The sequence below is a fragment of the Drosophila subpulchrella genome, chromosome 2L (genome assembly GCF_014743375.2).
Source record: "Drosophila subpulchrella strain 33 F10 #4 breed RU33 chromosome 2L, RU_Dsub_v1.1 Primary Assembly, whole genome shotgun sequence".
In the NCBI taxonomy this organism is placed as follows: domain Eukaryota; kingdom Metazoa; phylum Arthropoda; class Insecta; order Diptera; family Drosophilidae; genus Drosophila; species Drosophila subpulchrella.
The window spans coordinates 22,312,498-22,324,780 of record NC_050610.1 but is presented as its reverse complement, the minus strand read 5'-3'; the positions used below and the strand labels follow the sequence as shown (position 1 = coordinate 22,324,780).

Sequence of the window (12,283 nt, the reverse complement as noted above, 5' to 3'; positions counted from 1 at the left end):
GATCGCTGGCCACTACTTTATGCCAACTTTTGGGAAAATTTCGGACTCTGCGTCGAACTCTTGGCTTTCTTTTGCTACCCATGAATCGATCCATTCATTGACTTCAACATAATTGGAGAAGCACTAGTCTGCCTGGCCATGAGCCATCGTTCGGAATATATGGTATTCAGAAGGAGAAATACATATCTGAGCTTTGCGGCGGGTGTGGTAGTACTTCCAAAAATTTATTTCAAAAAGCCTTTCTTAAAAATTATTGTGCTCTTCAACCGTACCATATTTTCTGCACATTCAAAATAAATCACAATAGCTGACCTACCTGACGGAATTCCAGTAGACTACCCTTGAATAGGTACCCGTACCAAATCGGAATTTAAGGGTGTGTTTTCCGATCAGAGTGTGTACGAGTGAGGGGTAATATTCTAAAGGGATCTTATGTGTACGAAGAGTTCCCAATACATTTAAGTTCCAATGGATTACATGCAGTCTGAGTCCTGAAAACCGGTTACTTACAAAACTCAACTATTGTCCTTTTGGGTTCTGGGAATTGAAGAAAGAATTCTTATATTGTTCTATTACTTATAGTCTTGTTCTCTTATTACCTGACCATCACTGAAATACAGAATGTACTATATATCTCAATGCAATCTAGCCTAAACATGCCGTTTTAATTTAATTAGTGATTGACTTAAATTACAAAATGTAAAATCTAGCCTTAAATCTAATGTAAAACAATTAACATAACTTAAACCTCTAACCGCAGACTTAGTAGTTTGAATATAATCAAAGTCATATTTTGAAAGATTTTGGCAATAAAATATTTGGTTAAAATTTTGAACGTAAAATTTAAATAAATTTTTTGCAAATGTGCATAAAATTGAAAATTTTAGAAGAGAACGCTATTCGGCTATTCACTCCCAACCCTCAACCCATTTTCGGAAGCCAGATTCATTTAAAAATCGCGGTTTTTTTTAAAAAAGGTGACAAGGGTGTTAAAAAAAAATAACTTCGTGAGTCCCAATCGATAGTTTAAGTGTTGCAATTCTGCGTGCCACTCGACAACCCTGCCACGTCATGCCGACAACAACAACTCTGATTCCCGCGCAAAACCAATGCGAAAAGTGGGAAGGAAGAGAAGACAGCTGGACTAGTTGGGAAATAGAGTGTGCTCTCTCCTTGAGCAAGGAACCGGGAAGCGAACAGGATATCGTCTACCTGGAAAGCCAGTGAGAAGCAGCAAGAGAGAGAGAGACAGATCAGCACACTCACACAGGCACTCTTCCCTGCACATGCATGCAGTTTTGGCGTTCATGTATGCGTGCAGGTAGCGTCCGTGTGATTGGAAACCATTGTTTTGCCTGCCGGGGAATTGGAAAGGAAAGGAAAGGAGGCAAAGGAATCGGTGGAAAACGAAAAACCACCCCTGGAATGCAACCGCTTTTCGCATTGTGCCGCCAATTTTCAGTTGACGCAGATCCTTTGAGGATTCAACATGGATAATGTGAGTAGCGCCAAGGATTCGACCATCGAATATGTTGCTTATGAGTTTCCCCCCTTAAAATTCCAGCAATACCAGCGCATTGTCAACGCCAATCCTCGCGGGGATTCCCAGTTCCAGAGGAGCAGGCCTTTGGTGCTAAATGCCTGGTCGCAGACTTCTAGCGAGGATTTCGATCTGCTACGCAGCATCTCCACTCCAGATCCCCAGGTGGAGGCCGAGAACAGGGCGCTCCGAGACAAGGTTCGCTATTTGGAGGCCAAGCTGCAGCAGCACACGGACTTGCTATCCCAGATTCATGCCACTTCCGCCAGGATGCAGCAGGCATCCTCCTTGCTGGCGGACAGAGGACCACCCACTCCGCCTACCGTCCAGAGCCACCAGATCCTCACTCCCCCCAGTTCGGTGATATGTGCTCCCGTTCAAAATACCCAGATTCTGGACTACAAGATCATCTCGGCACCCGATGATGCGGATGCCATTGAGATTCGCCTCGCTGCGGAGAGTCTCAACAGCCTGAGCACCTCGGCGGACTCGGATCGCCTGGAGATTTGCCTGGGCGATGAGAATCAGCAGCAGCAGCAGCAGAATCATCATCAGCAGTACATAATCAGCGGTGGGATTAAAATCGAGGATGAAGAATCCTCCGGCACTCCCTTGCACTTCATCAAACGACGCAAGTTGCAGGAGATTCAGTTACCCGAAGATGTCCCGCGGCAGAACATTAAATTACCAGCCAAATCACAAGTCAAAATCCGCAATGGCAGTCTCACCGATCTCAGCAAGAATCAGCAACAAAACATGGACAACGTGATGGTGTCCATTGGCCCCAACAACACCTGTGTGCCCGCCAGTGTGTTCGAGAACATCAACTGGTCGGTTTCCTCGTTGGCCACCCGGAAACTGCTGGTCTCCATCTTCGATAGGGAAACCCTGGCCACCCACTCGATGACGGGGAAGCCATCGCCCGCCTTTAAGGATCAGGACAAGCCACTCAAGCGCATGCTCGATCCGCAGAAGATCCAGGACATCATCTTTGCTGTGACGCACAAGTGCAATGCCAGCGAAAAGGAGGTGCGCAATGCCATTACCACTAAGTGCGCCGATGAGAACAAGATGATGAAGATCCAGAACGTCAAGCGACGCAGCAGTGGCATCAAACGCGAAAAGGAGAACATCATTCTAGGTCCATGAAATAGTATTATTAGAGCTAAATATTGTAGACTAGCACCAAAAAAGCAGGCGGTTAATGCCGCTCAAACTCTCACAGATTATGAATACAGCCCATAGATATAGAACCTACATTGAACTTACGTGTAGAATATTTTTGAAGATCTCGAAGATGATTTTACCAATCCGACCAAGACACATTTTTGTTTTATTCATGATTTTGGGGGGCCTTATTGGGGAAGATGGAAGATGGGTTCTTTCTAATGAAAGTGTCTTGCAAATTTCAAAAACGAGTCGCACAGTTGGGATTCCTAAATATTAAAACATATTTGGTCAACCAGAATAATTTTATACCTTACAGTCCAATTTGACTTTATTTAAATTTAATTTATATAAAATTATTTTTGAGACCGCTTAGTTTATCTCCACACTAAAGTTATTTAAATACAATATTAAAATATTGAGTGTGGCGCCAAAAATCGACTAGTTTAGATTAATCGATAGTATTTAGGGTGACCAAAAGTATATCGCTGCGGTACAGAGTTGCCGGACTCCTATCTGAACAGCTGATGACGCCCAGCCGGCATTTTGGCGGCCTTGTTTACAAATAAAATTTGTTTTGCTAATTAATCTTGAAATAAACATGTCCTGAATGGCGCTCGAATTGGAAAACATCACAAATTGCTTTCTACAACAATTGGTTGATCAGGTCTTTGAAGTACATCGAAATCAAGCGGAGAGCAACAGTCTAACAAAAGGTGAGTTAAAGCGAATTTTAAACTTCCCATAGTAAATAACTATTTTATAAAATTCAAGAACAACGCGGGCAGTTGCTTTACGATTTATCCATTTTACTGGGCGAGGAACTGGTTTTACGATCCCTTCAACTCTTGGATGACTATAGCTTCGCCTTCTTCTACGCCAAAAACAATCGAAATATTTCCGTGGTGGAGCTTTCCAAAGGATTGGAGTATTTCCGCGTAATTCCGAGGATAAACTACTGCAAGTGCGAGTTCTTCCAGTGCCACGTGCTGCAGCTGCCCAAAGGACTCCTCTACCACGACCTTCCCCCTGGTGAAGTGGGAATTCTGGAGGATTGGAGCGAGGAGAGTCGGGTGTCCTTCACCTGCCAGCACGTCCTGGCACTGCGACTCCACCAATTGCTAAGGCCCACGGGCAGAAAAACCTCGGAGCAGGTCCTCAAAAAGGAGGAGCTCAAGGAGCTGCAGAGGCACATCTTCCGGGACTAGGATGGCCGAAGAGACGCAATCGCCCTACGGCGAATACAAGTTCGTCGCGCGCTTGGATCACATTAAGACCTTTAACCAGGCCATAAAGTCCATTTGCTTCAATGATGTACGGTCTATGTTCTGTATATTTCATAAGTATCCTTTTAATAAGTAATACTACTTTACTTATTCCACAGTACGGCATGTTGCAGGTGTCCGAAGATGGACTGCGCATCACCGTGGAGCAGGGCAAGTCTATTCAGGCCACACTCTTCATGCCGCCGGGCGCCTTCAAGGAGTTCTTTGTGCAGGACTTCCAGAGCTTTGGCCTGAAGATGAATGTGCTGTCCGAATGCCTAAATCTCTTCGGATCCGCCGACTGCAGCCTGAGGATGATGTTCAGGGATCAGGGCGATCCACTGAGAATAACCCTGTACCCCTACGAGGATGAGGACGTGAGCACCGAGTGCGCCATCAAAACAATGGACTGCGAGGAACCCATTGACTACGACAAGAACCTGAAGGATACGGATGTTAATGTTATTTTTGTTAGGGGACCGAATCTATCGAAAGTTTTCCACGAACTGGAGAAATCGGCAGAGGAATTTGAGTTTGTAACATCGCCCGATCGACCGCACTTCAAGATCACCACCGTGGGAATCATGCAGGCGGTTTTCAGCGTCGAGGTGGCAAAGACCAGTCCCATGATGATGATGTTCAACTGCAAGGAGACGGTGGTCGCTCGCTACAAGAGCCAGCAGATCCGAATGACCAACAAGGCGATGCAGTCGGCCACCAAGGTGGCCATTAAAACGAACTCCATTGGCCTTCTGGAACTGCACCTGGTGATGCAGGGCGAGGGCCAGGAGGAGATTTTTGTCCAGTTCTTCATTATACCCCTGCTCCACACGGATTATGCCTGATTTCTTCGGCAGGTAGTTAATAAAATATTGCTTTAAATTAATGTTAAATCCCTTAAATCGAAGGAATGCATTTAAGTTATGGATTACAAGAGTTTCCTCAATGCCTTTACAATTACTGTTTATCTCTGCGGCATCTTTATAAAATCTATATTATATAGTTAATGCAAGCGGCTGAATTTGTACATAATGCAAAAACACTTTCTAACATTTGTGATGCAAAAACACTTTCTAAACAGCAAGCTTCTCGATAACATGAGCTCCAAATATAAAGGTTATCTAGGGTGAAAAGTATAAAAATATAGTCCACATTGAGGTATATAAACAGTGCGATTATGCTTTAGTCTTGCAGTTGCCTCGCCAAACTTATACGCGCTACCAATTGTTGAACTTAAAATGCTTAATCACACAGCCGTACTGTTCTTCGTTTTATTGACTGGTAGTCATTATGGATCCTTGGCAGGATCTGAGGACCTAGAGATTCAAAATCCTTGGGACAACTTATTCCAAATCCAAAATCCTTGGGACAACTTATCAACCTTACTAAAAAACATACCCAAAAAGACGGAATTCCCGCCGCCAAAGTTTCGGCTTATCGGCTCTAGGTATTTCTACATCGAACAACAAATCGAACAAAATTGGACCACTGCTGCCAGTACCTGTCGTCAAATGGGCGGATATCTGGCCGCGATTAAGGACGAAGAGGAGGCGCAGGCCATCATTGCGAGACTCAGTCCATTTGTTTTCTACTACGTGGGCATCAACGATCACGAAATAAAGAGAAGCTTTGTGTCCTTAGCCTCTGGCAAGCCAGCCTTTTTAAAGTGGAGTAAGGGTGAACCGGATTACGTCTTTCATGACCAGAACTGCGTTTCAATTTTTAATTTCAATGACAATGACGAAGGCCTGATGTTGGGGCCTTGCTCCAACAAACATAACTTTATTTGCCAGGCAGATGTCGAAATTTAACAAAATTACAACTTTACTTTATATAATAAAATGTTTAGTTAAATAAGGAATATCCAGTATTTCTTTTCAAGTGTAAAAATGCTGCTTTCTTTGTTAATTTTATTATCAGCACAAATATATTTAAATAAATAAATATATATATATAACTGTTTGGTACTTGCAAAATCATAAGTTCCTATTATCTTCATTTAAATAAAGATTAAGAAATAAGTATTTTTTAATCTTTGGTGTTATACAACAACACTCATCAAATTTTATAGTTAATACATTTTTAAAATCTAAAAAAATGATAGGAACAAAAAATTCAAGCAAATTGAAATTATCAATAAAATATGTAATAAACGAGGTTTCATCCATTAATAAACATAACTGTAGAAAAAAATTAGAACAAAAGATAAACATTATTCTAAGGCGGTCAACGAACCCTTTGCGATTCCTAGTCAGTCAATTATCAGCACATGTGTTTACTTTTTAGAAAGTTTCTAATACTTTGTAATCATTATGGTCATATGACACTTGCTGTAATTTCCACTAACTTCTTTACCTTTTTATGAAGGTAATGGCTACCTATAGCATATCTTAAAGTAAAATGGCTGAGTACTCTTTTTTCTCAATGTTGCCATGACCTATCAAGATACATCCCGTCAATTAGTCAAATTTTAAGCAGGTGTCTTATGTCCATTACAGTCAGTCATACAGTAGTCTAGCAGATAAGTGAGCTATAAATAATTGTTTAAATTCAAATATACATAGGTAAATAAGTTCCTATTATCAGTGTTACAAGGGGGCCACCCTTATCTGTAAACGTTCCATCCGAAGCAGATTGTAATGCTGCCGGAGAATCGCAGCTTCGGCTTTCGACCGTTCGATCAGTATTGGTCGAGAGGCGGTGGAAGCTGCAGAAACAAGGAGCGCGGCAATATGTACATCCTGGTATCGTTGGCCCTGATCCTTCTGCACCTCCTGGTGCTGCCCATCTATTTGTACCTCACCTGGCACCACAAATACTGGCGTAAGCGCGGTCTGATCACAGCCCGACCTTTGACCCTGCTGGGCACATATCCGGGTTTGCTCACCAGAAAGAGCAATCTGGTGGAGGATGTGCAGAAAATATACGAGTAAGTAGGGAATAATCGCTTATAATAAGCTTTAAAATTAATATTTCCTACACTTCCACAGCAAATACAAGGGAAAACATCGAGCTGTGGGCGTTTTTGTGACCCGTCAGCCGCAGATCTTGGTTCTCGATCCGGAACTGGCCCACGAAGTGCTGGTAGGGAACTTCCGCTGCTACAAGGACTCGCTGACTAGTTCATATATCAGACATGCCAAATGGGACAAGTATGCCAAGCTGAATCCTTTCTGGGCATCCGGACGATCTTGGAGGCACCTCCGTTCGGATGCACAGGCAGGAATCACGGGAAATCGCCTAAAGCAGGCCTATAACATCTGGGAGCAGGGTGGAAAGATGCTAACTGACTATATGACCCAGCAGGTGACGGAGAAAAACAATATCCTAGAGACCAGGGATGTAAGTGATATACCTATAGTCCAAAAACCAAATATCTTTATATCAGTTAATCCCTGATTTAGCTCTGCTTTCGTTATACCGCACATGTGATGGCGGATTTCATCTGGGGCATCGATGCTGGGACCTTAACCCGTCCCCTGGAGAAGCCCAATAAGGTGCAGGAGATGGCCAGCAAGTGGACCAGTTACTGCTTCTACATGCTATCCATCTTCATGGCCTCCATTGTGGCACCCTGTAGTCGTCTGTTGCTCCGATTCCGTTTCTATCCCAAGGAAACCGATGAGTTTTTCTCCAATCTTACCAAGGAATCCATTGAGTTGCGATTGAAGGGTGGTGGTGATTCCTCTCGAACGGATTATCTGTCGCATTTGCTCCAGCTTCGTGATCAAAAACAGGCCACCCACGATGATCTAGTGGGTCATGCCCTCACCGTGATGTTAGATGGATACGACACCACGGGCACGGCTCTCCTCCATGCCCTATACTATGTGGGTGTTATTATGTAGTACCCAAAGTACCCATGTAATATTATATATTATTTTTTAAGTTGGCTGAGAGCCCGACTGTTCAGCAGAAGCTGCGAATGGAAATCCTCAACAGCGTGGAGTCCGAAAAGAGTCTTGACTTTGACAAGCTGTGCTCGCTGCCCTATTTGGAGCAAGTTGTCTATGGTTAGTTCTATTTCTTATAACTTATATCCTAAATACACATCCCTTTCAAACCTTACAGAATCCCTACGCCTTAGCAGTTTGATACCGCAGTACACAAAAGTCTGCACATTTCCCACGATTATTCAGCTCAATGAATTTAAACGGCTGGATGTTGAAGATGGCATGACTATCATGATACCGAATTACCAGTTTCATCATGATAAGCAATATTTTCCCGAGCCCGAAGCATTCAAACCAGAGCGTTTTGATAATGGTGCATATCAGGAATTAATGCGAAAGGGTATATTTATTCCATTTAGCGATGGTCCGCGTATTTGCATGGGTATGTCTTTAAAATCTTAATTCAATGATCTATATTAATATACATATTTTTTTCAGGCATTCCTCTGGCTTTGCTGACCCTGAAATCAGCTATTGTTCACATTCTCAGCGATTTTCAAGTGGTGCGTGGAAAGGAACGGCTGTCACCCAAGGGAGATGCTGGATTTGGAGTCGTTCTGCAGGGAGATGTGAATCTGGAGTACCGCCGGTTTTTGAGATAGATTTGTATTATAACCAGTTTATTTAATACATGCATGTAAAAATTATTAGTTTAGATTAATATTTGCTCACTTTGATAATCTAATTAATGGCAAAGATTTGATACAATTTCCCAATAACCTAACTTACCTTTCCAAACTGGTGTTTATTTAATACATGCATGTAAAAATTATTAGTTTAGATTAATATTTGCTCACTTTGATAATCTAATTAATGGCAAAGATTTGATTAATTTTTTCCAATAACCTAACTTACCTTTCCAACAAAATCATATCTACAAAATGCTGATGATAATGGTATCAACATCGTGTGCGTATGTAGACTTATGAAGCAGATTGCTATGTACTGATTAAAATTTGATAGGGTCTTGTCAGTTAAGTGCTCTACGTATATAGTATGTTTCCATTCTGATTAAACGCTTAACTGAGCCAGACCAACAGTTTTCAAGTGACTTTGGTGGGAATCAGGTCGGTTTGTTGGGGGTGATCATGTTGACCCTAGTGGGTTTGTTCTTGACCTTTGTGCACGTGTCCTTCGCTGGGATATATTTTTACCTCACTTGGCACCACAAGTATTGGAAAAAGCGTGGTGTGGTCACTGCCGAACCACTGACCATTTTGGGAACCTATCCGGGCATTCTAGTCAACAAGAGCCGCAGTCTTATACTCGATGTTCAGGATGTCTATAAGTAAGTCTTTAAATTTCTGAAGGATTATTGTATTTAGTATTAAATATCTTTACTTCTAACTAGTAAATACAAAGGTAAATACAGGGCTGTTGGAACTTTCATCACTCGACAGCCGCAACTTCTCATTTTGGATCCCACGCTGGCCCATGAGGTTTTGGTGGACAAGTTCAGCCATTTTCGGGACACCATAACCAGCAGTTTTGTGGGCCACAATCCAGATGAGAAATACGCGGAGAGGTCGCCCTTTTTCAGCGCTGGTGAGGAGTGGAAACGAAGGCGTACTGAAAATGCGGGAGGATTAACACCCAATCGACTGAAACAGGCCTTCACCATTTGGGAGCAGAGTGGCCGGAAGCTCGTGGAGTACATAGAAAAGGCGAGGCGGGAAAAAGGCGATGTCATCGAAACTAGAGATGTGAGTACTTAAACCGGAAGTTACATTCAATAGCGGCCGGTTTCTCAATGTCTTGTCAACTCTTGTCCTTAATTTGTGTTTTCGGAAACATTTAGTGCCTTGTTTGTCTGACTCTTAACTAGAGGTTAAGTTTTAGTTAGGCGCGTGGATCGTCTAAACAAATCTTTTAAAAACAAATTCAACACTGAATCGTCTGTAAACTATATATCAATTGTAATTACAGATTTGAATTTCCAAACTTCTTTGAAAAATAATAAACTAGCACCTTAACATGACATTGAGAAATGGGAAATAAAATATACATTATTTTTCAGCTATCCTATCGTTTTACGGCCGACACAATGGCGGATTTTATATGGGGCATTGATGCGGGTTCACTTAGCGGCAAAGTTGGAGAGATCGGGGCCTTCCAGAAGACCTCCACGGACTGGACCGTCTATGCCTTTAGCTCGATGATCCGATTCAACAAGAGTCTGGTGGCCACCTTTGTGCGAAAACTGTTCGGCATGCGATTTTTCACCAAGGCTTCGGAGGAGTTCTTCCTGCGATTGACCCAGGATGCAGTGAAACTCCGGCAAGGTGGATGTACGGAGGGTCGCACGGACTACCTATCCCATCTCATCCAGCTGCAAGAGCGGGGAAATACCATTCACGACTCCGTGGGTCACGCCCTCACCGTTCACTTGGACGGATACGAAACCTCCGGAGCAGTTCTCTACCACATGCTCTATTCGGTTAGACAAGTTAACAATATTTATATACACCTACCCATTTGTTTATTTCATAATTAACAACTTTGTATCTTATCAGCTGAGCGAGCACCTCGACGAGCAGGAAAAACTGCGATCGGAAATACTAGATGCCTTGGCCTCCGATGGGAATATCAGCTACGAAAAGCTCAATGGCCTGCCCTATCTGGAGCAATGCTTGAATGGTAGGTGCTCTATTGATTTACGCGGGAAAAAAATTATATATGATTTTGAATGTTTATTATAATTAAATACTTTTCAATTCTGAAGAATATGCAGTTTTTAAGATACTTTTATAGAAAAACCTATTGATGATAATATAATATAATTCCAGAATCTCTTCGACTGACCACTCCCATTGGGTTCTTTATACGGATCTGCACAAAGCCCACCCAGCTGGACTTGGGCAATGGGAAAACCGTGGACTTGGAACCAGGCACTACAGTGATGGTCCCTGCCTTTCAGTACCACCACGATGATGACATCTATCCGGAGGCCAGTGAATTTAGGCCAGATAGATTTGAGAATGGAGCAGCGAGTGTCTTTAACAAACGTGGATGTTATCTGCCCTTCGGTGATGGTCCTCGCATTTGCTTAGGTAAGTCCTAAACCAAAACTAGCTATGTATAATAAATAAATCTAAATAGGTATTATTAATAAGTAAAATATATGATATGAGTATAATATACGGTTTTATACTTATTGGTATTACGTAATGCTAGGTTTCCTATATTTTTTTTATATGTTTAGAAATATTACCAAATGTTTTTATGATCAGGTTATTAATTTATCAAGACTTATTTTTTATATATTTTAAAAAATGCATTAATTATTTTCTACTAACCCCAGGTATGCGAGTGGGTCAACTGAGTGTTAAGACTGCCATCGTGCACATCCTTTCCAATTATCTGGTGGAGCAGACCAAAAAGGTGCCCCTGGGCGCAGACACCGGCTTGGGGATCTTCCTCAATGGCGATGTCGAACTGAAATATACAAAATTGAAAATATAAAAAAGGAACCTTTTTTGTTGCAATTCTTTTCTCGTTTTCTTTTTTTAGCCATGTTGCATAAGTGCAGCGGGCAGATGTTGCTTTTGTATAAGGATTGCTGTTGGGTTTTTGCTTTTTATATTTTGGCGCAATAGTAATTTGTGAACGAGTGTGCAAGTGTGTTGGACTTTTGGGGGCAACCGCGGCGAAATTTAATTTAGCGCAAACCGACCGCAGACCAACTGACACGCCCCTTTTACCCGAACCGCCTTTCTCCTACTCGGCTTGAGTTCCAGCTCATTCAGAAAAAATTTACAAATCATGAATTTTTTTAACTTTTACCAAAAGTTACCAATGTTACATTTCGTATTTATACCAATTTTACATTATTTTATATATCACATCAAAATCATTTAAATTCCTAAAGAAATTTGATTTATAATTGTCTTTAAATTATACCTACTTTTAATAATGGGTTCCAAAATAGAGAACCAAAATATTTTTTAATTGTATATATTAACAAACCACCTACTAAATTCTATTAGTGTACATTTAAAATATTTATGTTAAAATAATATGTCTATTTTGCACTGCACTTTCTAGCATTTTTTTCCCAGTGCATGGCTGAGTCTTTACCCTATGCACTTCCATATTGAGCGACCGCATGCAGTGGACGGCGTCGAAGGACGAAGGACAAAGGACAGCACCGATCCCCGGCCACAATGCCACCGCGTGTGCATGAGCATTGTGATGCAGCCCATTTTTTCCCCTTCTGTGTTATGTACATCCATTTTTTTGCAGCTTTTTGTTTTGCAACAAGCCACAAAATTTCATTTGAGCTTGCAATATGGCGCATTTAAATTTCGACTCTTTCCCCGCCCGTCGAAGGCTGAAAATATTTGCCACAAAGGGAATAT

At 41.9% G+C, this 12,283-nt stretch overlaps 6 protein-coding genes across 7 annotated transcripts; all 6 read left to right on the top strand.

Annotated features, from left to right (window-relative positions):
- Positions 1-1,102: 1,102 nt before the first annotated feature.
- On the top strand, positions 1,103-2,797 carry LOC119548541 (protein insensitive). Its single transcript, XM_037855836.1, has 2 exons — positions 1,103-1,498; positions 1,565-2,797. The coding sequence occupies exons 1-2, from the start codon at positions 1,490-1,492 to the stop codon at positions 2,687-2,689; spliced, it is 1,134 nt and encodes a 377-aa protein (XP_037711764.1). The 5' UTR covers positions 1,103-1,489; the 3' UTR covers positions 2,690-2,797.
- A 433-nt stretch (positions 2,798-3,230) lies between these two features.
- On the top strand, positions 3,231-3,944 carry LOC119548469. The gene is made up of 2 exons (XM_037855737.1): positions 3,231-3,423; positions 3,482-3,944. Exons 1-2 carry the CDS (start codon positions 3,318-3,320, stop codon positions 3,913-3,915), a joined length of 540 nt encoding a protein of 179 aa, XP_037711665.1. The 5' UTR covers positions 3,231-3,317; the 3' UTR covers positions 3,916-3,944.
- LOC119548468 (cell cycle checkpoint protein RAD1) lies at positions 3,883-5,835 on the top strand. The gene is made up of 2 exons (XM_037855736.1): positions 3,883-4,021; positions 4,092-5,835. Exons 1-2 carry the CDS (start codon positions 3,917-3,919, stop codon positions 4,815-4,817), a joined length of 831 nt encoding a protein of 276 aa, XP_037711664.1. The 5' UTR covers positions 3,883-3,916; the 3' UTR covers positions 4,818-5,835.
- Positions 5,211-5,783, top strand: LOC119547551 (accessory gland protein Acp29AB-like). Its single transcript, XM_037854450.1, has one exon. It carries the CDS (start codon positions 5,211-5,213, stop codon positions 5,781-5,783), a length of 573 nt encoding a protein of 190 aa, XP_037710378.1.
- Positions 5,836-6,530: 695 nt separating the features above from the next.
- LOC119547660 (probable cytochrome P450 309a2) lies at positions 6,531-8,958 on the top strand. Of its 2 annotated transcripts, XM_037854610.1 has the most exons (7): positions 6,531-6,901; positions 6,963-7,314; positions 7,377-7,802; positions 7,862-7,985; positions 8,044-8,307; positions 8,364-8,556; positions 8,682-8,958. In XM_037854610.1, exons 1-6 carry the CDS (start codon positions 6,612-6,614, stop codon positions 8,525-8,527), a joined length of 1,620 nt encoding a protein of 539 aa, XP_037710538.1. In that variant the 5' UTR covers positions 6,531-6,611; the 3' UTR covers positions 8,528-8,556; positions 8,682-8,958. The 2 variants fall into 2 exon arrangements, with proteins under 2 accessions (XP_037710538.1, XP_037710537.1); XM_037854609.1 differs by lacking the exon at positions 8,682-8,958 and having other exon boundaries at positions 6,532-6,901; positions 8,364-8,586.
- A 21-nt stretch (positions 8,959-8,979) lies between these two features.
- On the top strand, positions 8,980-11,410 carry LOC119547661 (probable cytochrome P450 309a1). Its single transcript, XM_037854611.1, has 6 exons — positions 8,980-9,213; positions 9,277-9,628; positions 9,943-10,362; positions 10,439-10,562; positions 10,712-10,975; positions 11,227-11,410. The coding sequence occupies exons 1-6, from the start codon at positions 9,014-9,016 to the stop codon at positions 11,385-11,387; spliced, it is 1,521 nt and encodes a 506-aa protein (XP_037710539.1). The 5' UTR covers positions 8,980-9,013; the 3' UTR covers positions 11,388-11,410.
- Positions 11,411-12,283: the final 873 nt, after the last annotated feature.

What these genes read in the sequence shown, in the direction of transcription:
- LOC119548469 (XM_037855737.1), top strand. Translation starts at nt 3,318, where the DNA reads ATGGCGCTCGAATTGGAAAACATCACAAATTGCTTTCTACAACAATTG. An exon ending in GAGCAACAGTCTAACAAAAG is followed by an intron (nt 3,424 to 3,481) that starts GTGAGTTAAAGC and finishes ATAAAATTCAAG; the next exon opens with AACAACGCGGGCAGTTGCTT.
- LOC119548468 (XM_037855736.1), top strand. Translation starts at nt 3,917, where the DNA reads ATGGCCGAAGAGACGCAATCGCCCTACGGCGAATACAAGTTCGTCGCG. An exon ending in AGTCCATTTGCTTCAATGAT is followed by an intron (nt 4,022 to 4,091) that starts GTACGGTCTATG and finishes CTTATTCCACAG; the next exon opens with TACGGCATGTTGCAGGTGTC.
- LOC119547551 (XM_037854450.1), top strand. Translation starts at nt 5,211, where the DNA reads ATGCTTAATCACACAGCCGTACTGTTCTTCGTTTTATTGACTGGTAGT.
- LOC119547660 (XM_037854610.1), top strand. Translation starts at nt 6,612, where the DNA reads ATGCTGCCGGAGAATCGCAGCTTCGGCTTTCGACCGTTCGATCAGTAT. An exon ending in TCCTCCATGCCCTATACTAT is followed by an intron (nt 7,803 to 7,861) that starts GTGGGTGTTATT and finishes TTATTTTTTAAG; the next exon opens with TTGGCTGAGAGCCCGACTGT. An exon ending in TTTGGAGCAAGTTGTCTATG is followed by an intron (nt 7,986 to 8,043) that starts GTTAGTTCTATT and finishes CAAACCTTACAG; the next exon opens with AATCCCTACGCCTTAGCAGT.
- LOC119547661 (XM_037854611.1), top strand. Translation starts at nt 9,014, where the DNA reads ATGTTGACCCTAGTGGGTTTGTTCTTGACCTTTGTGCACGTGTCCTTC. An exon ending in GATGTTCAGGATGTCTATAA is followed by an intron (nt 9,214 to 9,276) that starts GTAAGTCTTTAA and finishes ACTTCTAACTAG; the next exon opens with TAAATACAAAGGTAAATACA. An exon ending in TCTGGAGCAATGCTTGAATG is followed by an intron (nt 10,563 to 10,711) that starts GTAGGTGCTCTA and finishes ATATAATTCCAG; the next exon opens with AATCTCTTCGACTGACCACT.